This window comes from Lepisosteus oculatus, chromosome 22 (assembly GCF_040954835.1).
Source record: "Lepisosteus oculatus isolate fLepOcu1 chromosome 22, fLepOcu1.hap2, whole genome shotgun sequence".
Lineage (NCBI taxonomy): Eukaryota > Metazoa > Chordata > Actinopteri > Semionotiformes > Lepisosteidae > Lepisosteus > Lepisosteus oculatus.
This window is the reverse complement of record NC_090717.1, coordinates 10,613,731-10,637,874: the sequence shown is the minus strand read 5'-3', so window position 1 is coordinate 10,637,874 and position 24,144 is coordinate 10,613,731. Positions and strand designations below refer to the sequence as shown.

The 24,144-nt window shown below is 41.2% G+C and overlaps 1 protein-coding gene across 2 annotated transcripts in view; it reads right to left on the bottom strand.

Annotated features, from left to right (window-relative positions):
• The window catches only part of LOC102697457 (mediator complex subunit 13L), an 88,677-nt gene that overhangs the window by 59,686 nt on the left and 4,847 nt on the right, over positions 1-24,144 (bottom strand). For both annotated transcript variants that reach the window (XM_015366269.2, XM_015366268.2), the window contains exon 2: positions 12,369-12,606. In XM_015366269.2, coding sequence (XP_015221755.2) covers positions 12,369-12,606 — 238 coding nt within the window. The remainder of the gene's footprint in view (positions 1-12,368; positions 12,607-24,144) is intronic.

Here is a 24,144-nt window from a genome sequence, read left to right as displayed (position 1 = left end):
CTCTCCGGGAGGTGGAGTTGAGAAACAGCTCTGGGATTTGAGCTTGGAGTCTGTGCCAGCAAGAGAGGAACACGATGTGGAGAGAGCAGGAGAGAGAGAAAAAAACAGTGTCATGTGCCAAGCCTACTCCACTGCCCCAGCAGAATGCATGGAAAAACCAAACCAGTTCGATTCTCCTGCAAGTCCAGGGCTCTGCAGAGCCCCAGTAGTTGCCTTGCACACCACATTGCAGCAATTTGCACCAGTGGAAAGCATTAGTCACCTGAAATAATAAACAGCATTGTGTGGGGACGGATTTTAATGGTAGGAGGCGTGACCCACCCAGTTCTCATATTACGCTGATACCATGCTATGCCTGAACTTTCAGAACAACAGCAAAGGGCTTTTTTATTGCTGTTGTTTTTGAAACCCTTCCATTCAACTCACAGTGTACCGTATGTCGGTATGACAGTATAATGTGAGTCTTCATCGCCCAGCATCTAGAGTCGGGGAATACCAGTGATCTGCAAGCATAAAAACGGTGATTGCAGTAGAAATGGAAGCATTAAATTAGAAGCAGCTGAAAATGGTGGAAAATGATTCCTGAAAAAGCATTGCTATCACACCCCCCAATAACACACACACACACCAGCATTGCATAACAAAGAGAGAAAGTGAAAGCCACTGTACTGGGCTGAGAGACAGCGAGTGTTGTTGTGTGACTATAATCGCTGTAAGGTATCAGCCTCCTTCCTGGGGCCAATACCCAAAAACCAAGCTTCTTGCTTCTGTCTGCTCAGCTCTTTTTTCTTTTTAACCACCATTTGTTAACAACCTTTGGTATGACTTCCTTAAATGCAGAACAAAACTACAACAGAAGCACTGTTGCAGACCTCAAAGGACCTGATCTCTACCTTTTTGTCTGAACTGTGTATTAAAGAACATCTGGTTTCTTTAGGGGCTGTTAAGAATAAAAGATGGAAATACCTACAGCATGTTTATTTTAAATTGTCTTTCTTTTCCACCTAAGTGCGCAGATGTGAGAGCATTTGTGTCTCACATACTGTATGCTTACTGGAGTCACTTGAAATGGAGACAATATACCAATAAAAATTGCTTTTGGACTTCTGATGAAGGTGTATTTGATGTATGCAGCCTGCAGTGGACACAGTAAGAGAGCTTACTCCACCTCACACATATGGAGAAAACGGTGTGTGATTTAAAGCCAAAAAAATATTTTTCACACTGACACATGACAGGTAGTTACAGGTCCACTGAAGCTACAGGGGAATGAAAAAGCAGGAGAGGGCTGTGGCTGACACCAGCTACAACACACACTTACTGAGAGCTGCAATGCTCGAGAAGAAACGTCTGTATTACTATACCTGCTCCCACAGGACCAGCCTGCTTAGTTTACCACCGGTGTGTAGTCAGGCCTGAGACAGGAAAAGAAATGGTCTTTGTTCTGACTTAGTTAAATGCACTAAGTCATGGAACTAAGCTAGCACTCAAGTGAGTCTGAGTTCCCCTGGACTTTCACTTTGCTCTGGTCTAGCACCTGATAACTTTATTAGATGTCACACAACAGCAGGCCACAATGGACTATTTTAACTGTACATACTATAGATATAGCTGCATTATCTGCCTTAACTGACTGCAGCCTCAAGATTAAGATTAAGAGTGCTGTCAGTATAACATGTGAGTATCAGGGATTCTGTTCACAGTTGTTTAAAGCACTGAGTCATTAGATCTGCAATAAATAGAAGCAAGTGCTGATTCTTACCTTTGATATGGAGGACAGGTTCCCATGCAGTGCTGAAAGACGTGTCAGTATTAGCAAAAGTATATCTACAGAACCTCAAAGGAAAACAACTGTTTTGCATGTGTGTTTAGACATTTAGAGTTAGATATTGTATGTGAAATAAATTATTTTGATACACTCAAGTGCCTCTGCTGCATAAGCACTGAATAATCTCATTAGTTTATGTTTTTGACTGGACGGTAGTGATTTAATCTACTAAATGTCGAACCCGATGAAAGAAGAACTTGGAAAGAAATCAATATGCTCCTGTGCTTATCATGAGAACAGCACCTTTGTGCTATTGGATTGATGGTTGGACTAATGGCACTGTGGCTTCCCTTTGGTGGTGTACATAGCCAGATATCTGTGATCCTGCAGGGTGTTACAGCCAGAAACAATCTGTCAGTGACAGGCTACAATGTTGCTAGTGCAACAAGAGCTTTCTGCAAGACAAAAATGTGAACAGCTATGTCCCGGATGCCCAATCGAGTCCCATCAATGATGAGTTAGGGTATTAGGCAGATGTACCGTCTTTGGCCTAGACCGCACTGAGAAGACACTTTGAGAGGAATAGTTCAGAATCCCACAAGACAGTATCAGCACCCTGGGGCAGGGCATGTGTAGTTGCTTTGCTACTAGCTTGTGATTTTACATTAGATAATAATAAAGTATAGTGCTTTACAGGTAATGGGGTCTCTCCTCCATCACCACCAATGTAGCCCAACCTGGGTGATCTGACGGCAGCCACAGTGCACCAGTACGCTCACCACACACCAGCTCTCAGTGGAGAGGAGAACAGAGTGATGAAGTCAGTTCAGAGATGGGGATTATTAGGAGGCCATGATTGGTAAAAGGCAATGGGAATTCTGGCCTATTCTTGCCAAATAACACTCTTGACAAGACAAATCTTGAGATTTTTAATGACCATGGAGAGTCAGGACCTCTGTTTTATGTCTCATCCAAAGGACAGTGCCTTTTATACAGTAGAGTGCCCCTTTCACTATACTGGGGCGTTCGGACCCACACAAACCACATTTTTATAACAACAATAATTGATAATACTAAATCAAAAAGAAAATGTCCATGCACCTGCTAGAAAAAAACAGCAATTTTCTTGATGCAAGCTTTGCTGATTGGGAATTTGTTGCAGTTAAAAGTAATAAGTCGCTATTGATATGTTTATATATTTACAGGGACAAGATTTCAAGAAAATGGCTGGGATCTAAATATTTGACAAAGGATTGTATTTTGTTTCATGTTCATAGATTTTATAGACATGCATAGACAATCTACCGCTAGTGCTGTGTTTAACAGACTATAATAAATCTGTGAGCCTTCGGCCTTAATCAACCTGCAAACCTGATGGAAAACTATTCTTGATTATCACATGAGGTAAGTCTACATGAGAAGGCCCCAGGACCTCAATGTAAGAAAACATCAGCCAGATATAGTGATTTAGCACTCTGCAGTTCGACATGAGCTAATGCGTTTTCAAAGATAACGAACATGAGGGCCACTTGAGGTTTGTGAAACAGGTTTGTTCAGCTTTGGTACTGTAATTCTGGTTGATTGTTGATTCCCTTTGTGATTGAGCTGTTTTTTAAGGTCACTTAAATTAATTGCTTATGATGCATGATGATGATTTTTTAATGCATTTATGTGAACAAGCATGAACTGTATTTAAAATTGTGCTTGAACTAACCTAGCTCCAGAGACAAAACTGTGCTAGTCTTAGAAAAAAAAATCACATTGCCTATGAAGTACTTTTTTTTAGAATTTTTCAGTTTGAAAAATGCGACAGTATTCATTTTTTTAAAACGGCTAACTAAAGTAAGAGACTAAAGTGCGGCAAACTAAGTGTTAATCAGGTTCCCCACAATAAAAATTTTCTTTCATTTTTAAGAAGCAGTGAGTATGCCTGAAAACACATTTTCACTTCCACATTTTGTCTGGACTACTTTGTCTTTGAACATCAATCTTTGCTCTTTGCATAGAGTATACCATAACCGAGTTTCTGCATGATTAGCAGTAACTCAATAAACACACTGAAGATGAACATCCAGTATTGTAAGTAGGTGCAGACCAGACACACACACACTACAACTGACTGGCAAGTTTACGAGGAGAACGTCTGTGAAGACGTACGCTCACATGGTCTCTCTGTCGCTCACACGCACACACACTCACAAACACAAGCCCCCATTCTTTTCATGTGTGGCCTTTTTTTTAAAAAAAAAAAACAGAAACCTAGCAGAAAGGAAGTTCACAAGCCCACACACTCCCTTTAGCACAGCTGGAAAAAATCTCTCCTTCAGTCTTCTGCCTCTTCACACAGAGCACACACTCCCTTCAGAAAAGGTCAGAGTTATACCATTCCACACTCCTAGAGCCCAAAACATGTATTAACTTTCTTCAAAAACAAAACATGAGCATCAAAACTAGTTTTGATTTTGTGTTGTCTTTTGTTCCCCACTCATAACTATTGTTCTTTGCAGATACTAAGATACTATGCAGATACTGCATAACCTAAATGGAGTAAGGTTAGGAGTATTCTTATTCCCTTAAAATATCCAGATAAAAAAAAAAATAGGGTATCTTTTCCACCTCAAAGCACTTTATGGTGAGTTGCTCACAACGTAACAACCTAGGGGTAAGGTAAGAGTCAAACAGAAAATAAGCATAAGCAAATAAGGCTTAAGAACAAATTAAATACGCCTTAAAAGTTATCCTACCATCAAAAGATGACACAAAAAGGTCAAGATTACACACAGCATTTAAAGGTATAAATAAATCTGTCGCCTGGTTACAGTAAAAAAAATCATAGCAGGTGAAATGGTACGAGGAGAGAATGGTGAGACAGGCAGTTATGAACCACTAGAAAGGGAGGTTTATGTCTGGATATACTCCCACAGCAAAGAACAAACACCACGTCAGTAGTTTCTCATCGTTTCGCAGATTTATTAATCACTTTTCCTAAGAGGCTTAATATAAATGTGATATTATTGGTTACCACTGATCAAGAGCTCTGGGCTGCAGCTGACCCGTGAGCTGTTACTTCTTTCAGACGCTGGCCAGTACACCAGCTTCAAGACAATGGAAACGTTTTATACCAGCTGCAAAGCTGTACGATTGTTACACACTTCAGCCTGCTTTTGGTGAACGACACCCAATTTCTAACAGGCTTTTCCAAAATGTAATCAGCGCATAAATTCTCGTGAAGTTAGCGTCCAGGAAAGGAGTATCCAATCGCTGGCAGTCGAGGACTATGCCAGCTTCCTCTTGCAGTTCTGAGAACCCACCTCGAATTAGATCATGGGCTGCTTCCTTTTATTTCCTTTACTTTTTCGTACATATCCTGTCTTCTGTACTAGACTTTTTTGGTGTTGCAGTTTCATCTTAAATATAATCAAAATCAAAAGAAATTATGAGTATGAAACCATGCAAAAGGAGGAATTTACAGTGCAGTTTAAGTCAAGCTATATTTATTTAGCAACACTGTGTTGGAAAACCTGACATCACATATGGACAGAAGTAACTAGACTCACATACTGAGTTGGTGCATAAGCTGTTTGGCTTCTGTTATAGCGGTCAAAATGGACTGCATGAGTTGTTGTTATTGGTTTCAGTCTTAACTAGCCAATAAAACACTTCCATGAATGTTTAGCTGTGACACTTCACTACGCTGGTTGCTGTCGGGCTGGGCCCTCAGAATATTGTCATGACCAACACAAAGGTCAATCTCATAGGAGGTTTCACACAGTATCACGAGGCTGACAGTCATCCATACGATTCTTAGCCTCAAACAGAAACACACCAACTCCTACATAACTGGAACACAGCAGCGATGGTAGAGAAGCCTACACGTACTGCATTTTCAGAAAGCAAAACGGAAGCACAGCTGTCATAAAATGTTTAACGAAAGTAATCAGCATTTTTTTTTCCGCTGCACAGCTGCTAAAAAAGTCAGAGTAATTACTCATTCCGTTCCATGAGTTGTAACTGAAAATAGTTCAAATAGGTGAGAATGGGGCAAGGAAACTTCCTGCATACATCACACGCAAAGAACCTGTGTCGGCCTCTTCGTACCGCATAGTAATTAAAGTACCTGTAGTCAAGAGAGCGCTGTGAGCATGCCAACATCTTAACAGTTTCAGGCAAGCCGCTGAATCAATGCGAAAATGAACTTAAATCAATAGACAGGATTTTTTAAGAAGGCTGAGTCACACAAACATTAAGAGGGTAACTGCATTCTAAAACAGCATGGACCAAAATAAAAATGGAGACCACAGCAAACCAAAACAGTTGACTGCTATCAAGGAGATCACAGATGGCTTATCGTTCCAATTTGGTTGGACAGGCTGCCTTCAGCTGGTGGGAATGTTATCCCCTGCCCTGCGGCAGCCAGTGATCAATTTCCTCCCAGTAACGCATTCCTGACCACTTTCTTAAAACCTTCATCAGGGAACCAGCAGGTCATCTCACCTCTAAGGCAAACTTGAAAACAACGTTTCTGCTTGTGTAGGAGCATTTTTTTTTTGGTTAATATAAGATTTAAGCTATTGCAAAACATTTCACACTAGTTAACCAGATTTCCACAACTAAATATGACTTTCACCGCCCTCTGGGTACACTGGATATTTCAAGCATAATCATCATTTTAAGTTAATCTGTATAGATAGATAACTAATGTTACAATAACTGGTACAGCACTTTCTGGCATAAAGTTTCATTGTGGCAAAGATGAAATATAAATCCAATTGTGCTTCCTTATTAAAATCTGTGCTCAGGACTGCATCTGGTCAGACCTGAGATGGATCGATCTGCTGTGCAATGGGACTCTTGTTTCCTGGCATTGCAAAATGCGCTTACAACTTCCTCTTTCCACTTGAGACTTATTTCTCCACTGGCAAGCTGTCTTTTTGGATAGTGATATCAGAAAATCTCAGTTCCTTTACACGTTTAAGGTTCTAAACATATATTTTATATTCTGAAGTATATATACTGTATTTAATCTTTTCTTTAAGTCTTGGCTGATTTTGAGCCAGTGCATTTACTGAATCAAAAATGCTGTAAGAGAAATCTATTAACTGTATATGAGCACAAGTAATTTCAGTCTTTAGCTTGAATTAGCACTGAACTGCTGGTAGTCCAACGTAAAGCATTTCCAGTGTATTGTCACAGTGCCTGTTATGAAATTAGCAATCTGTGTGATCATTTAAATTTTTATCAGAGCCCTTATTTGTACTGATTTTTGGCTTATCTATACAAGAAATGGAGACCTGTACGTGCAGCAGTTGTTTTCTTATCCATGAGCTACAACAAAAAGAGAGAAACAAACCTGGTTTGAATTAAATAGTAAACATACACCAACTCCTCTCTCTCTAAATATACCTCCTTGTTTTTGAAGAAGAATGTAAATGATTTGATCGCTACTGATTACTTCTGTAAAAACAATTTGACCAGCAACAAAATAAACAGAAAAAGGAGAACCCTGAATGTTTGAGTGTGTAAGGAAGCCAGACTTAAAATGTTTTGAGTTCTGCATCTCTGATTTTTTTAGCTTGTGTGGTTGATGTTTTATGACAGCTGGTGACTGCATAATAGAGCTTTTTATTTCTATTACGAATCCTTCTTCAGACATCTTAGTGCACCCTGTTACCATTTGACTCACTGTAATGTTCCGAGATGATGCTCACCACAACAAGGCCCTCTATAAATAAATAAGAATTGATCGACTGATAATACCCTTTCTCTCCTGGATGACGCAGTGGGCACACGGTTCAAGCAGAAATTAATTTATCATCAGTTTATCATCAGCCGAAGAAAAAAAGCACAAACAAGAAGGAGGCAAGAAAACAGAAAAGAGAGCGAGGTGTGTGTGTGTGTGCGTTTTTCTATGCTGTGCTTTCAGCCATTGACTATCTCAAGGTTTAAATTTAGCCCCTGATGCATGGCAGTGAGATCACTGAAACAATGGCTTGGCCTCAAACAGCACTTCAGAAGTGAACTCTTGCACTGAAAGACAGAGAATTAAAGAAATGAGACACAAACCATCCTAGAGAACTTCCATTAAAGACTTTTCCTCATGCCCTACAAATCCCTGCATGGTTCTGTAAGGGAATCCTTACGGAAATCTGTTAACAGCTGAAAGGGGATCAGGGGTATAATGTTAGATCTGAAAACCCCGTATCACAGACCTCACAATTAATGTGCGTAGAGTCAGTTGTGGTCATGGTTACCCACACAGCCAATTCATTTTGATTACAATTGCCAACCTTTCTAGAAAAGAACGTAACCTTAAGGGGATGTATGCAAGCTCCACTTTGTAGTATTAATCATTAGAAGATTACTGATCATGGATGAATCTAATCTGGGGATACTGCAGAACATAATGTTGTACGTCCCAGCCACGGCAAAGTAATGGGAGTAGCATATAGTTAATTAAACACAGGATTGCTGCGTTTCTCTCTGCTTCAAAGGAAATGTGCACAGTGCATTCCCCATCATGGTCAATTAGGTTCCAGTTCATGATCCTTGGATACATATCAATCAGAGTCCAGATCTGAAAACAACAGTGTCTTTCCATCAAAGATCACATTAGCAAGCTTGTTGAACATATTCCTGTCATGGTTAAAAAATAAGAACATGAATTTGACTGTCTTCTGGCCCCAGATTACAATAAGGCTTTTACCTCGCTGGGCACTATTGATGGAAACGTTTTTATTGGCCATACTGAAAATGCAACACGCTTCATGTCATGGTGACCAGCCTCTTATTTTTCTTATTTTTTAATGTGTTATTAAGAAACAGAAAAAAAAAACCTAGCTGAGGACATTAATTTACAAAGACACCCAACCTTATTTTCTTACTACCAGTGCCCGCAAGGAGAACTGCATAAGCAGTACTATAGGCCACTATTCCCAACAATATAAGAGAGTCTTTGTTCTGTTTTCTATTGAAACTCCTGACCTTTGCTTCCCTTTCTCAGCCATGTGGGTTCCACGGAGGTCCCTTTAAGAATTCTCTGAGAAAGGGGTGCAGAAATGGGGGTGTGGGCGGAGGTCTTAGTGTCCGGGAGCCCTCCCTTCCCCTGGTTGGGGCGGTTTCGGGAGACTCTGTCTGAGAATAGAGACATCCCCCCCCCGCAAGCAAAATAAAGACCCCTGTCAGCCTGCAGTTCTGTGAAGGGTCAGGCACCCCATCCCAGCACCAGCCAGGGTAATACTTAATCCAGCAGAAGGGTGACCCTCTATTCATTCATCCCGAGATGAAGGGCTGCAGGAATATGGCTAGTCTGAGAGTGCAAGACATCTAGCAGGCCACTTGTACGACCATAAAGCATAAAGAAGGGAAGTACCATCTCTCAAACATCTTATACCTCAGTACTTTCCTTTGGCCTTGCTCCATACGAGGTTACAATATGTGAAGATATTCACCCACTCTTCATTTCCCACACGGACATGAAGCAATACTGTACTGGTGTCAGTTCCTCTTCACAATGCATGTTCACAGAAAGGCACCTTGTAGAATGACAGGCAGAGACAAGTGTTTGAGAGACCTTACAGCAGAGTCAAATAAAACAAGCCTGGTGATTAGTTTAGCATCTGATTTCTTGTGTGCTGGTCCTATCATTTTGTGTGTATTTTCTGCTGCTTCGATCATTCTGAATCCGTCGTCTCAGATCCTGCTACCAGGAGGTGTGGAGGAAAAACAACAGCTGACCCATTACTCAATCACTGGGGGGCAATTTCTGTTACTTGAGCAGGTGGATATTTCTTGTGATAAGAAAGCCTTTTATACAGTTCCAGATTTTCACCCTGAGCTCATAATCATTACACACTTTAGTAGCAAAGTTGCAAATAGGTAAGTCTGGCTAGCAATGTTGTTTAAAGTACTAGTACAATGAATAACAGGTATACACATGGCAATTCTTCAAAGTTTAGGTTATGATCTATAGGAAAGTTATAAAAAAAATATCTAATTTTACTGCTCCAATTTCTGGCCTATGTAAGATTCTTGTGTCTGAATGCAACTTGTTCAGACACTCTTAACTTCTCTCGTTGGGTAGAAATAAACCACCATCACCAGAACAGACAGGCTCAAAAGCTTAGTGAATTAACCTTCTCCTATTCAAACACGTTTACTGTCGCATCAGAGAGATACTTCTATGTAATCTTAAAAGCCAGAAGCTTTCCTGCGTGACACCGTCTCCATAAGAAGGTATTGTCAGCGTGCAGAAATCTTCTCGCACACAACTCTCTCTTTCTAAAAGTCGCAGACCAGAAATTGAGGGAGGAAGGGGATTAAGCTGCAGCAGAGATTTCTACAACCCACGCTGCGACCTTAAATGCTCCAGCTAACATGTTCCAATCATTAACTGTTTCAAAGTACCCAGCACATGCAGTCTTGCCACAAATCTGCTTAAAAAAATACTTGGTCAAATAACAAGCCCAGGAATGACAGGATACACCACCAGCCCCACATCCCCTACAAATACAAATACACACAAACACCCCTCCCTCCCATGTCTCCCTCACTATCTGTGTGCGGCCTCCTGTTCCTGTAGCAATGTGCTGGCAGGTTGATAAGGCTGGGAATCAGGGAAGACTTTCAGCAGGGGCCTCTGTCCTGTCCACTGCTCATTCATATGCAAATCCCACCCAACTTTCCCAAACACAGTAAAGGGTGCGGTAAAGTTGGTTAGGAAGGGGTGGGAGGAGGGGTGTCATAAATTCATAAGCCTATCAACTCCATCAGCCTTTCCTCCACTGACTTCCACCATCAAGTAACACGAGTCTGACACAAAAGAGAGCAGATCTCCCCTGATTTTAAGGGGTGGGAGCTCCTAAAAGTCTCAAGGAAAAAATTGTTTTTCGTTTCAGTTTAGAGCCCATCTTGAGGTGACTATTAACCCCAAGGTGATGATACAGCTCTTTTGTTTGTGAGATTAAAGAAGGTGGGGGATTCGTCAAAATTCCAGCAAGCATTTTTCTCCAAAAAAGCCAGCAGGCGTACCAAGCAGAGAAATCTAAGCAGGACAAAAAAACAAAAACAACGTATAGTCCAAACCACGGGAAATACAAAATGAAAGAATAGATATTTAAGAAATTAGTTGGTAGAAATTACTATAAGTTCCAATCAAATAGATGTTCTAACACTTTGATGGATACTTCACAGGACAGTGCGCTAAACTTCACTGCTGTGATAAGAAACCCCACAACACCTGCTGTGCTCAGGATGGCAAACTCAAGATAGAGATCTGCTTCTATCCTCCTGCTTCTTCATCAATAGATCAGGACACTTTCTAACATGACAGCTCTTTTTCCCATATTGCCAGACATTCACAAGGGCTCAAACTGCAAGACAGTGGCTTACGTCACCCAGTATAAAACCTTGCCAGTCACAGCCATTGACAGCAAAGTCCTTTTTCCCTTGGTACTCTTCTAACATTTTGAAAGAAGGACTTTAAAAGGTGTGAAAAAGCATGAGAAACAGCCATTTTCATAGGAGCTCCAATCAATGGCACTGTGAAACCTAATCGCGTTTTTCCACACGGTTGACAATCCACACCCTTGTGTATTTGATAGAATAATGGAGATGGTTGTTTCTATATATAGTGCTATCTGTGCTGAATATAGCAGGCTTTAAGGTAAAACACCCCTGGGCAACTTACAGTAAAATGAAATAGATTCCCACCAGAATAATAAAATTAGTTCCATTACCAAAAACAAAAGGAGTCAACACATATATCCGGAATAATAGTCAGATGTGTATGAAGTTCTGTCTCTGCAAGAGAGGCACTTCAATTTAAAGAAGATTTATGTGAGACGGAATACCAACTAAAACACAGAGCAGACACAAACAGCAGATGCAATCTTTTAACTGGGACCTAGACATCATATAGAGCGTGATGCGCACCGTTCTGCAAAATTGGGTAGGCCCAACCACTATGGAAAAGCAACCTTTCGTGGCTCACAGCGATCTTTCCTGTACTGAGCTGGGAGAATGAGGACATGCAGACAGCCTCCTCCAACCTGCCCACCCCACTAAGCTATTCATCATTTGATACACTGCAAGCTCCACAGCGGCCTACAGGAGAGTTGACACTGACTGGTGCAGTGTGTTCCTCAACGACATCGCCTGGGATGTCACTGGAGAAGCTGGTTTCTCCGAGAGCTGAGAGAGCTCTGATGAACTACCGAGCCCAGCCCTGCCCTCAGTGGCAATCGGCCAATTATGCACGACCACGTAGGGGATCCTAGGCATTGCTGATCACTGACAAAACAGAGGCTCCAGCTCATGCGACATGAAAATGCGACATCTACATCACCAGCACTAGATATGGATTTCTTCTTTAGTACATAGCATGGCTGTGTAGCCACTAAAGCAGGTACGTTACTCCCATGTGTCTCAGACTTCCAGGGGCAAATTCCTCTTGGAACAATGCCCCCTCGAAGACTGGGGAAGAACTTTGTAAGTATAGACAGTCGAGGCCTGGGCCTGAACGTCAAAGGAAAGTCGGACACAACCCCAGCCAGCATGAAAGATGAGAATGTGGAGCCCGTGTGAGCAGGCCCACAGCACCGACCTTCAAGCTCGTGGTGGATGATGTCAGCCAGGTTGGGCTCCTCCCCCCACCAGAAGATCCACAGCTCCTTGGCCTCGGGCTTGACGTCGCGGCGCCACACGCACAGCAGGTTGGCCTGGACGCAGCGCGTGAAGCTGCGCAGGATGGGGTCGTCCTGGGCGGGGGCCGAGATCACCGGGCCGCAGTCCCCGTTGCCGCGGAAACTGTAGCGCCGCCATTTAATGCCGGTCAGCTCCGCCTGCGAGGGGAGACGACAGAGCAAAACAGACGTTAGAGCACTGCAGAGCTCTGCCACACAGGGCACCCGATTCACGACAGCCCGAGCGCTTCTTCTTAAAAACTGACCAACGCTGGAATAAAGTCAGTTCAGGATACAAAATACAGAAGGCAGGGGTGGGGGTGGGGGTGGGGGGGGGTTCTGGCTAACAGGTTGATGAGTTAAAAAAGCCAGATCACAATGATGAACAGAGTAAAATATTTAACAGGCTTCCATTATTGCTTTTCACAGAATTCTGCATGCTTTATTGAGTGCCACTCCAGATCAGACTTGGTATTGGAAACTGCAGCTGAATCAGTTTGACACTATAATAATATGCAATAATAAGTGCAAGAACCGTTTCAAAATGCCTTAGCCTACTGTATACAACCCCTTCAAATACAAATGTATGGTAAGGTCGGTGATTTCTTTGTTCATTCTGAGTACAGAGTAAAACAAGGTTTTATATCATTTGTATGAATAATGAATGTGCATGCTTTTGCTTTTAACAAGAAAGCCATATTTTCCTTCATTTGCTTTCAACGCTGTTTAGTAATAACCTGTACTAATGAATGAATGGATGTAAAGTCAAACAGCAAATCTGTTGTGTGTTCTTAGGTGCAGCAAGCTAGAGTCAGAATGAAAATTCCCAAAATAAAGCAAACTATAGAGGATTTTCTCCAAACTGAAAGAAAACAAGCATCTTGCCCGCCAATCTCAAAGTCAAAACTATCAGATAAAACCCACGATCAACTGGACACATGGAATCACCGATACGCAGACTTCCGATCTAACCCTGCCCTGGAAGCGTTACAAAAGACCTCACATCACAAACTCTGGTATTTATGGTTATTTCCGAATTTTTCTTTATCTGTTTTTCTATTGAAATGGACACCACATTCATTATTTAAACATATTCATCTCTCACTTCAGCTCTCTAGCTCATTTCTGGTTACATTTATTGAAGTTTAATCAAATGCTCTACTACGGAAAAATCATGCATTTTCATAAAAGGACAAAACCCTGAAAACAAATTAAAAATACCATCTACCACATACAAGACAACTGATTGTGTAACAGTTGTCTAACGAACCCTGGAAGACAGGCCTGCAGTTGCAATCCGATCTTTCAGATGTTCTCCGATTTTCTGTGCATTCCTCTTTAAGGACAATGATGAAGCAGTGGGGATACATGGCTCCTGCCTTGGCATGAACTGCTGCCTGGCACCCTCTGAATTGGCACTCAGGACATATGGCCCGTCTGCTGAGAACTGAATTTGTCAACATTACAGTCCTTTATTGTCTTTGCAAATGGATGAGTTATATTTAGGCGATGAGGAAAGAGAACACATTGCTGGAAACACAGATCCGAGAGAAAAGGGGGTGAGAGGCTGACAGAAGGGATGTCAGGGGATGCTCTGCGTTAATGACATGATCTGTTACTCCATGTTGCAGGAGCGACGCCACTTTTGTAGGTCCTTATTGAAATGTGCCTCGTAATTAAAGGCACAGACCGGCCGCCGTGGTAGTTTGATCAAACGACCACGGCAAGTGTAATCTGAGAGAGAAACATTGGCACATCGATAATCTGGGCTAAAAATAGGAGAAGACAGAACAGTGTGCTTTTGTGCTCCATCACTTTTATGATCAGAGAAGCCCAAATGCGTTTTTTGGTGTTATTTTCTATAGGTTTCTTTTGCTCCGCCAAAAAAACAATCAGTAAATGGTGTGTGTGACCACCTCCGATAAGCACCAAAATTAAAATTTTATAATTTACCATGATTTATTCATCACTCTTTCCAGCATAATGTAGGTTCAAGACATCTTTCTATGGGGGTGTTCTTGTATAGTTATCACATAAATCAAATTAAAAGAACATTTTTTTTCTCATTATAGATTTGTCTGCTAAAAATAAACTGCATGAGCAATGCCGACTTACGTTGGGAGAAAAATGATAACTGATCTCCAAGAACTTATCCAAACACATTTACCACAAGCCAGGACTTTGACCACTCCAAATACTTTAGTGAATGCCCAGGCTCTGAGTCCTTCTTCAAATACCACTTTACAACGAAGATCAAAGTCTTTCCTGTAACAGCAGAAAGCCAAGAGCTGATCCACAATCTTCTAGCACAAACCACTACAAACGCTGGATTTTCCCATCTTAGCCTATGAAGGATTCAGAGCGCCACAAAGAAATCGCTCGTCTTTCCTTTGAATGTGGCACAGTGCTAAAAGATTGAGGATGTTAAGGTCAAGACAGTGACACGCTGTTTAAAGAAGCTCTTTTGACATCAATAGACAGTCATAAAAAGTAATTGCTTTCAAGCAATTAAGCACATTTTTTTAAATTTAGAAAATGAAAGTGCAACAAATTTCAAAAGTAGAGCACAGACATTGTTACTTAGAAATGTATTGCATCTACACTGTACATCTTTGAAAGAAGTTAATGTAATGCTTTTAATGTAATTAATAGAGCACGGATCTGTACTAGGACCACTGCTATTCTTAATATACTTTAAGATCTAGATTCTGGAACAATTAGTAAACTAGTCACAACTGCAGATGATACTATATTAGGAGGATAAGCAAACACTGCAGAAGCAGCAGCTAAAATTTAATAAGATTTAGAGACAATTCACAACTGAGAAAACACCTGGTTGATGTTTAATGTAGACATGTACAGGCAAGTGCAAGTAGGTAGTGCAAAACCTAAACTAGAAATACAATAGAGACAGAAGAGGCTTCGTATGAAAAATAACTTGGGTATTGATGTAAACAAGTCATCCATCTTCAAGACGATGTGGGGAAGCAATTAGTAAGACAAACAAAATGCTAGATCATATAGCTAAAAGTACAGGATTTAAATCACTAGATTTTCTGTAAAAATTGTATAATGCATGTACAGTAGGACCTGGGTTAATTCTTGACCTGGCCTGTCTGAGTATGTGGCATTTCGAGGATAACTGAAAATACAGGGATATCCTTATGAGAAATAGCCATTGTAATGCTGTATAGTGTCTAGTTGTAATGAATATGCAATGATCTCTTCTCAACACCCAGTCATGGTAATAACAGAGAGTGACGACAGCTGTACTCAGACTGTATAACTTCCTGAAGAACCGCCTGTATTCAGAGTACCGTGGGGGAGACACTTTGTATGTGTCTTCTCGGGTGAAAAGGCCTTTTTTTTTCAAAATGAAAACTCATTTCAGGCCTTTGCTGAACTGACTTTTTGCATCCCCTGAAGAAGGCTCCACGGCCGAAATGTTTTGTGTTTTCTTTCTTTTTTTTCAGCATGGAATAAAGCTATTACTTGTTCCTGTACATAAGTAAGGCCTCATTTAGAATAATATGTACAATTTTGGTCACCACACTCTAAAAAAATATTGCTGCTCTGGAACCATCCAGAGAAGAGAAAACACATTCACTCCTGAACAAAACTGACCGAGGTGCTTGGATTAATTAACTACTAGCTACCACATAGACTAGATGGGCAGAATGGCCACTTCTCATTTGTAACCTTCAACATCATTGTGATCAGAGTAAGCAAGCTCTTTTTGTGCATAATTTTGTACTATATATATGGACAGCCTACTGAGAATTAAATTTGCCAACATTAGATCTTGAGAACTACTGCCAATTTCTAGCACAGAGCCCATTGGCATGTATTGTATTTTGGAGGGGAGAAAGGCCACTGTAAGTAATATCTGAATGGAGACAAAGGGTTGTTTACGCGATTGTTTACACATGCAACAACATGCAGAGACCCATTGCTCTCTCTTTCTGCAGATTTACAACTCTGTCCCCAGTTTCTAAGCAGTCACTCAGTAACCCTCCAGTGCACTCTCGGAAGGCTTCCTTTCCTGAGTTCCGAGAAATAATTCTTCCTCTCGTTCTGTGCCTGCCATTTCCTTTCGCTGTGTTTCTGCCTGTAGACACAGAAGTAAACTAAATCACTTAGGAGAAATCTGAGCAGCGCTGTATTGCGTAACACAGGAATTATCACTGCCAGGGAAGCCAGCAAACAAATGCAGAGGCCTGTGGGAGATGGAATGCAGTGAAAGCTCTGCTGACCACCTAAAAGAAAATTTCTACCATTGCTGGCATCTCAATTCCCACGTTTCTTATCAGATTCCATTTGCTGCTGCAGTTTCGCAGGCTGTGAAGGGTGGTTTTGAATGAACATGCAGATGGCTCTTCCCAGACTCCTCCTGAAGCATGCCTTGGGACACAAGCTGCATGCTTGTCGTCTCATTCATTTTTGCTCGCAGTCTTTCGACAGCAGATCCTGTGCACGTTTCTAAGTGCTTGCTTGGGAAACCCTGGAAGCCTCTATGAAATGTAAAAACCTTTCAAAGTCATATTTCACAACACTAAAAACTGGAGGGTTTCTAAACAAAGGGACTAACTGGGAATCAAATCGCGATGCATCTAGAAGGCAGTCTTAATAAAGTCAAAGCTTTTTTTTCCATTACTCATGCATTTTTGTTGCATGTGGATTTTCTTCATTCAAAACGTAAGACAGGGTAAAAGAGGTCTTACCGTGTTTAGCTATTCACATGTCACTACGCTGCTAATTAGCTTATTAATGACATCTTAATAGGGTCTGCATCTAGTGTGCTTAACATCTAGTATTGGTCTACAAAATGCTATTATGCTGCTGGCAACAGTTTAGGTCACAATGGATAAATAAGACTGTGCCCTAAAGCAAAAAAAATCATGCAGGGTGTCTTGTTTCTGTTCTTGCCCCATATACAGTACTACATCTTGTCCTAGCCTCAGTCACACTGGCATTCTGTTTGTCCCTGATGGGATAAAAAGTGTTGAATTTCTAGCACTGTCAACCTTTTTCTGCAATGGTTACTTGCTGTGAACTGCCATCACACCACATGACCATTACCTATTTTGAGTTCTGACTAAACTATTCTGAGCCCAGAAGAAAGCACATCTGGGAAAGCAATGAATTACATCTGTACTACATCAAGGAGGAGTCCTTGTCTTCCACGTTTCCCTGTGTTCTTATAATTTGCTCCTTGTGTGTCTTGTGCAGAAAGCTGGGTTGTTTTTTCTAGTGCAGCTTTTGCTCCACTTGCAATTTGCAATCTTAAATACCCTCTAGCCAAAATAGTGATATAAATCTACTTTAGAGTAGGAACAGAGTTATGTCTGCATGTGTTCACACATTGAAGCTAAAAATGTACATTCAGTCCACCTCACACAAACCTATTGGCATATGACCTGGGAAACAAGTACCATACAAGTGAGTTTCACACCTGCAAAGAAGTTTCACTAAGGGTTTTGTGTTAAGATAGGGTACTTTCAGAGAGTAATCCTGGAGTATACCAAGATATTTCCTAGAGATCAGGTCACACAGAAAATTACTCTTAACAGACACAGCAGCAGTAAAACTGGCCTGAAAACACATTCTGGCACAGGACAGGCAAACTTCAGGCAATATCAGGGAATAAAAAAGGGCCTGAAATGCTAGAAACACATGGAACATGTGCACTGCTCCTTTAAAGCAAATAGCGGTCATTCAGGAAGAAGGAGCCACAGCTTTTTGTGTATCTGTAATCTGAGGATAGTGTCGGCAACTTTTCTGCATTTCGAACAGCACCAAACTGTTTTATTTACTGGCATGGAAATGGAGCAAGCTGTTTGCCTTGGATCAATGTCTGATGTTTTTTTATACTTATTGGAAAAAATCAGCTGTTTTAGTCATGTTTGGCACGGGACTGCACTCGGCCGTGTGGGTGACGTCAAGCCCAGATTAGAACTCGAACAAGCCGTACTTTGGGAAGGCTCCAGTCTGCCTGCTCGCGCGCCGCGCTCTGTAATGTTGTTCTCTGGACGGCTCATCGGGCCAGCAGAGCCCGAGCTTTTCTTTCCATCCACGGAACATTTCCGAATCATAAACCAGGGAGGGTGGGGGTTTCAGTTCTTCGAAGCAGGACACATCATTTCCAGCACAAAGATATCCAGATTGCCAGACCCTGTATAGGGGGAAGCACTATCAGGAGGCACTGCTTCTGGCAGTGAGAAAACTGAAGTGCAGGTCATGGATTGGCTCTGATACTGCTGGATAAACAAACTTCTCCCGGATAAGTCACAGGGGTCATTGTTTTAAAAGGGGAGTGACGGGTAGGGATGTCAAAGAGGAAGATATCACATTCCAGGAGATTCCATCCCATGGCACGATGGACTAAACGAGGTATTTTCCACACTCAGAAATTACAGTCAAGGACACTGGTACTCACACCCTAAGCAAAGAAATTTGGTTGTGCAAAGCATTTGTCTTTATCAAACGCTGCAAATTAGCTTAGGCCTATGTGATAGCTGTTCAAGACAAGCAAACCCTTTGATATTTCTGTCTTACATCTCTCCTTTTGACATTCAGCTTGAATCACAAAATTACCCAATGCTTTTTCAGTGGCTTCTCAAGTGTTTGTCCGTTTTAACACTGTTGTTGTTTGTTAGGAGAACGTCACTTTTCTGGGGTGAGATTTCATTGCCAGAGTCTCTGTGGGTGGATTAGGGTATTGTTTGCCCTGGCAGTGGCATTCCACTGTTGTTGTTGTCATTTAATTGTTTGCACAGAACATGAAAACATCTGTCCATGAACACAGGTAAACGAACTGAGCAGTAACGGTGTCATGCACAAGCTGTTTTACACTCTGTTCATCTGAATCTGTCTTCACTGCAGCTCGGCATAATTAGCACATCAAAAAGATTCTCAGTCCCATCTGAGGAATCCCAGATCTCTCAGGCTGCTTGTCATGTATGACAGAAGAGTGCTGTAATGTTAAATTCCTGGAGAGTATGCACTAAAAGAAGATCTCTTGTCTAAAGCAATGGGACAATCAGTGCTTTTTTTTCAGGCACCAAGTGAGAGGTGAGCTTTTGAGTCACAGGTCACACAGAGAAGGGTTTTCCTCAAGCTCAGCCACTTACTTCTTTTTCTTAAAGAAACATCCATGCTGTGTTTTATACAGGCTGCCAATCCAATGGCAATTGTTTTTAAATACTCACAAGCAAAAACATGGCGATACGGTAACAGACTAACTGCCAGTTACGAAACTAATGATGGAAGAGACCTAATGAGACCCAAAGCACCACAAGTCTAAATCAACAGACAATAAATGGTGCTGTGTTGTCTTCCATGGTTCCTGAAAGAGAAGCAGTCATGTAAGCGAGCACTGCACACGACCGACTCATTCCCCAGGAGTCAAAGCAGCTACTGTATTAGACTGGAAGGTCTGTCCTAGGTGCTAATCATTAGCCATACTTATTGGTGTTTTAAAGTACCTCACTCCAACTTTGGACTCTCTCTGAACACATCAGAGTCCAACAGTGGATATCTGAGCTAAAACTGACAAAGTATGAATAAAACTGCGAGACAGGACTGTCAGCATAGAGCTCTGTCCTCCTGCAACCAGCAGGTGCACAATGGTCACTGGTGACTTTGTGTGGGTGAGGGGAGGATAGACATTGTATTTGACCACATCTGGGAGGGAACACAAATCAGCCTGAGCAAACATATCACATTCATACTTAATCAATATGTAAATAAAACAAATAAATAGTTCTCTCCTGACTTAATGGATAGTGCTATGTAATTAACTCTGGCAGGATGAATTTTTTTTTTCAGATATCTCCGTGAAAAAAAAAGAGGTTGCTAGGCAACATTAAACATCTGTAAGACTTTTGGAAATTATTTAATTTTGAGATTCTGTCTCCAGGGTTACGGCAGGAAGATAACATTTCAAACGGTTTCAGGTCTTTTCTGCAGACTGCAAATTACCAGAAGGCGAGGCTCCCTTTCCAGTGGCAATTACTGACAGCCAGCAGACCCGAGTTCCCAATCCAGGGCTTTTATAGACTCGCTTTGTAGGATGGAAACACCGGCACAGGCTGAGAAATAGTATTAGCAAACAGATTTTGATGCCTTTTATCACTACAGAATACTGCTAAATACATTATCTCCAGCTTCTTCTGTATCACTGGCTCATCTCAGTAAACTTAATAAAACTGACAACTACCTGCACTGCATGTCTGCAATAAACCAAACTGCACTGCCATTTTCATGATAGAACCTTCCATATCCTATATTAGCACACAGGCATGGCCTATACGGTCCGCTTCCGACAGACACAACTACTGGAACTGTAAGATGACATTCAGATAGATTTTTCTGTTAAACCAATGATTTACATTTCACAGCCAAAACGGGGTCAGTAATGAAGAGCTCCTGCAGCAGCTAGACAAACAATCACACGTGCAAAGCGAATGTACTGTCGTGGTGTTTGGGGTTCAGCAGTCAAGGCTGTACAGCCGCACAGCAGCGCCAAACTTAAAGCTGTACATGTTTCAACCAGCCACCGACTACCGACTACACTGCTACAGGAACTCCTCATGGATAGTTATTGGGTTTTGAGACTGGGGTGGTAATGACACAGCACTACCCACTGGAATGGACCAGTCAGGAAGACTGTTCCTTCAAGTAAACGATGCTTGCCAGGTTCTGCACTCAATGACCATAGAGTGTAGCTTCAAGCATAGAGGAAATGCAATATATCTGCCTTTCTTTCAAAGCTCCAGTTGTTGAATAACTGCACTCACATAACTGCCCGAAATGCCAATATCACATGACCACAAGCACAGGATGCTAGCCGTTCACAAAACACTAAATAGTGCTGATTAATTATTAACTCCTGAAATAAATGCCAGAAATATGTACACGCAAATCATGAGGGTCTAGCAAAAAGGAATGTTCTGATAGATGCAATTGTCATTACTGCGTACAAAGTCTCAGGGCAGGTTGGTTCTTATTGACTTTGATAATTCTGTTAATTCAGCAACTACGTTTTTAACATGTAGCAGGCCATTTTAAGGATGTTTTGTTAATCATAAAAATAAAAAGATTGAATTCATCATTGTTGTCATTGTTTCCTTTGAGTAAGAAAAGCTATGCTCCTAGCACACAGCTGGCATTCCATGGATTAAATACTGCTCCCTTAAACAGGCAGGGCCCAAATAGTTTCTGAAAGACCCTTCCACATGCTGAGTCAGCAATGCACTCCATTTTTAAGTGTCTTTTTTATCTGTTCAAGACAACAAACTGAAAACATGGATACAAAAAAAGAAAGAAAATTAAACAACTTATTTTCACTATACCATTTCAGTAACTAAGCTACTGTTGGCATAGGAATAAAAAGCATTAGACTTGAAAAGATGTGCTACAACAGTGCCAAAGATTATAGCAGAGCCTTTCTCCTCCCATTTTTATGTCCTGTTTTGTGAGCAAGTCACATGGAAGTGATCATGTTACTCCTGTCCTAGAGCCCTTGCACTGGCTTCCTATCAGGTTTCGTGTTAACTCTCCTGCTCACCTATAAGCCATAGCTTGGCACCTCAGCACCTGTCTGTCTTATTATCTTTCTACACCCAACTCTGCAGCCTTCGTTCATGTTGGCAGAGGAATCCTACTCTGTTGGGCCCCTGAGCAAGACCCTTAACCCCAACTGCTCCAGGGGTGCTGTACAATGGCTGACCCTGCGCTCTGACCCCAAACTTCTCTCCCTGTCTGTGCGTCTGTGTCTCATGGAGAGCAAGCTGGGGTATGCATAAGACGAATTCCTAATACAATAAATTGTATAGGGCTAATAAAGCAACATTACATTACATCAGACTTTGTCCTCCAATCTCATCTACAATACTACGGATGACATGGTCTGCTCCTGTTTGCCATATCAGAGAGTAACTTATAAAAGGCGCTATATAAAATAGCAATAATTCCTGAGCGCTTTCAAACACAGAATCAAAACATTCTTCTAACATCCATTTAACTGATGTCGGTGTCTGCCCCTTTGCATCTTCTAATGCCTTCTAAACCCTTTTTTTAATTGTCCCCATACTCTTTTCTCCTCTCTTTGTTATTTTTCTCACTGTGAATCTTTTTGAGAAGCCGCTTTTAAAGGCGCTATATAAAATAGCAATAATTGCAGCACTAAGATTTTTTGTAATTATTTAATAAAGATTCAGAAAAGAGGCCTTGGGAGACTTTATACACAGAGGTGACAACATAACCATTGCAAAGGATCCCTAATGAGAGAACCCTCAGTAATTAAGGAGCAGTGTAAAAAGACAACAATGGAAGTTACCAGTACAGTAAACAGCATCTGCTTTAACCTTTCATATGAGCTACTGACCCACATTAGCTGCAGGGGTTCAATCAAGTTTTTTTCTCCTTGGTCTTCCTCTGCTCTGTCGCCACTGCAATTTGATCTCTGCTTTTGAAATTCAGCCTTCGAATGTGGGCCTCTTGGCTTATCATGCTATACTTCCACTAGAAGACACTTAATTACTAAGGTTCGACACAGGAATGGGTCTGTCTGCAGGCCAGAGGAGAACCCCCTAATTAAGGCAAGTCAACTCTGTATCTCCATCCTCTTCTCCAAGCTGGCCAGCACACTTGGAGCAAACCTTATGAGCTGTGTTTTCCCTGCGCTACATTTTTCACTTGTGACTAAAGCATGAGTCACTGCAGAAAACCTTCTGTCGCTCCTTCAAGTCACTTCTCTCCCCACTCAGGCAGACATTCTCGTTCAGAAAACACACACTAGACGGAATACTTCTCTAAATTAAAAACATACTTTTTCTCTCCATTTCTCTCTATCCCTTTAACAAAGAGCATTTCCCACAGATCTCATTAAATCGACCAAGAATGTTGCTCTGCACTTCTAGAAAAGGTGACACCCCAATCTAATACTATACAAAGACAATTTCGGAAAAAATATGTTGATTTCAAACAGCAAAATAAAAATCAGAAAATGTCCTTCTTTACTCAAATAGAAACTGAAATTGTCAACAATTTGCAACATTTTACAATGAATTATTTAAATCAAATTAAAACAAGCCAAGTAAAAGCTGACACAATGAGGGCATTCACTTACAACGCACGTGTGAGAAAGATAAATGCTGTACTTGTTATTTTCATTTCAAAATGTTCTCAGATTTTATGTAAAGCACTTTTTTTAAAGTATGAAATGCAACATCCCATATTAGTGCCATATTAGTGCATAGTACATGTATATCTCAGACAATATATACTACTGTTCGTATTCAAATATATCAGCATATAGATTGCATCTGTACAGCTTACATTTCACAAAAACAGAGATGAAAACAAGACAAGTGGACAGATAACTGCTTGCACTCATTTGACATAGGTGACACTTTAATATGTATTTTAAATACAACAAATTACAATGGGTTCAAGGCCTGCGATTCAAATGCCCTTAGATGTCAGGCTAACCAACCTGCAAGCACTCCATTTTATTCAGTTCTCTGGGTATGACACACAAAGCAGTACAATGTTATTTAAGTGGGATTTTTTCAGATTTCCTTTGTTTATTTTCAGGGCATTGTTTTATACTATGAAATATTTTGACTGTGACAGCTCGTTTTACTAATCTACTTTCATTGGCAATCAGCTTACTTGGCTGATGCTGTTACCCAA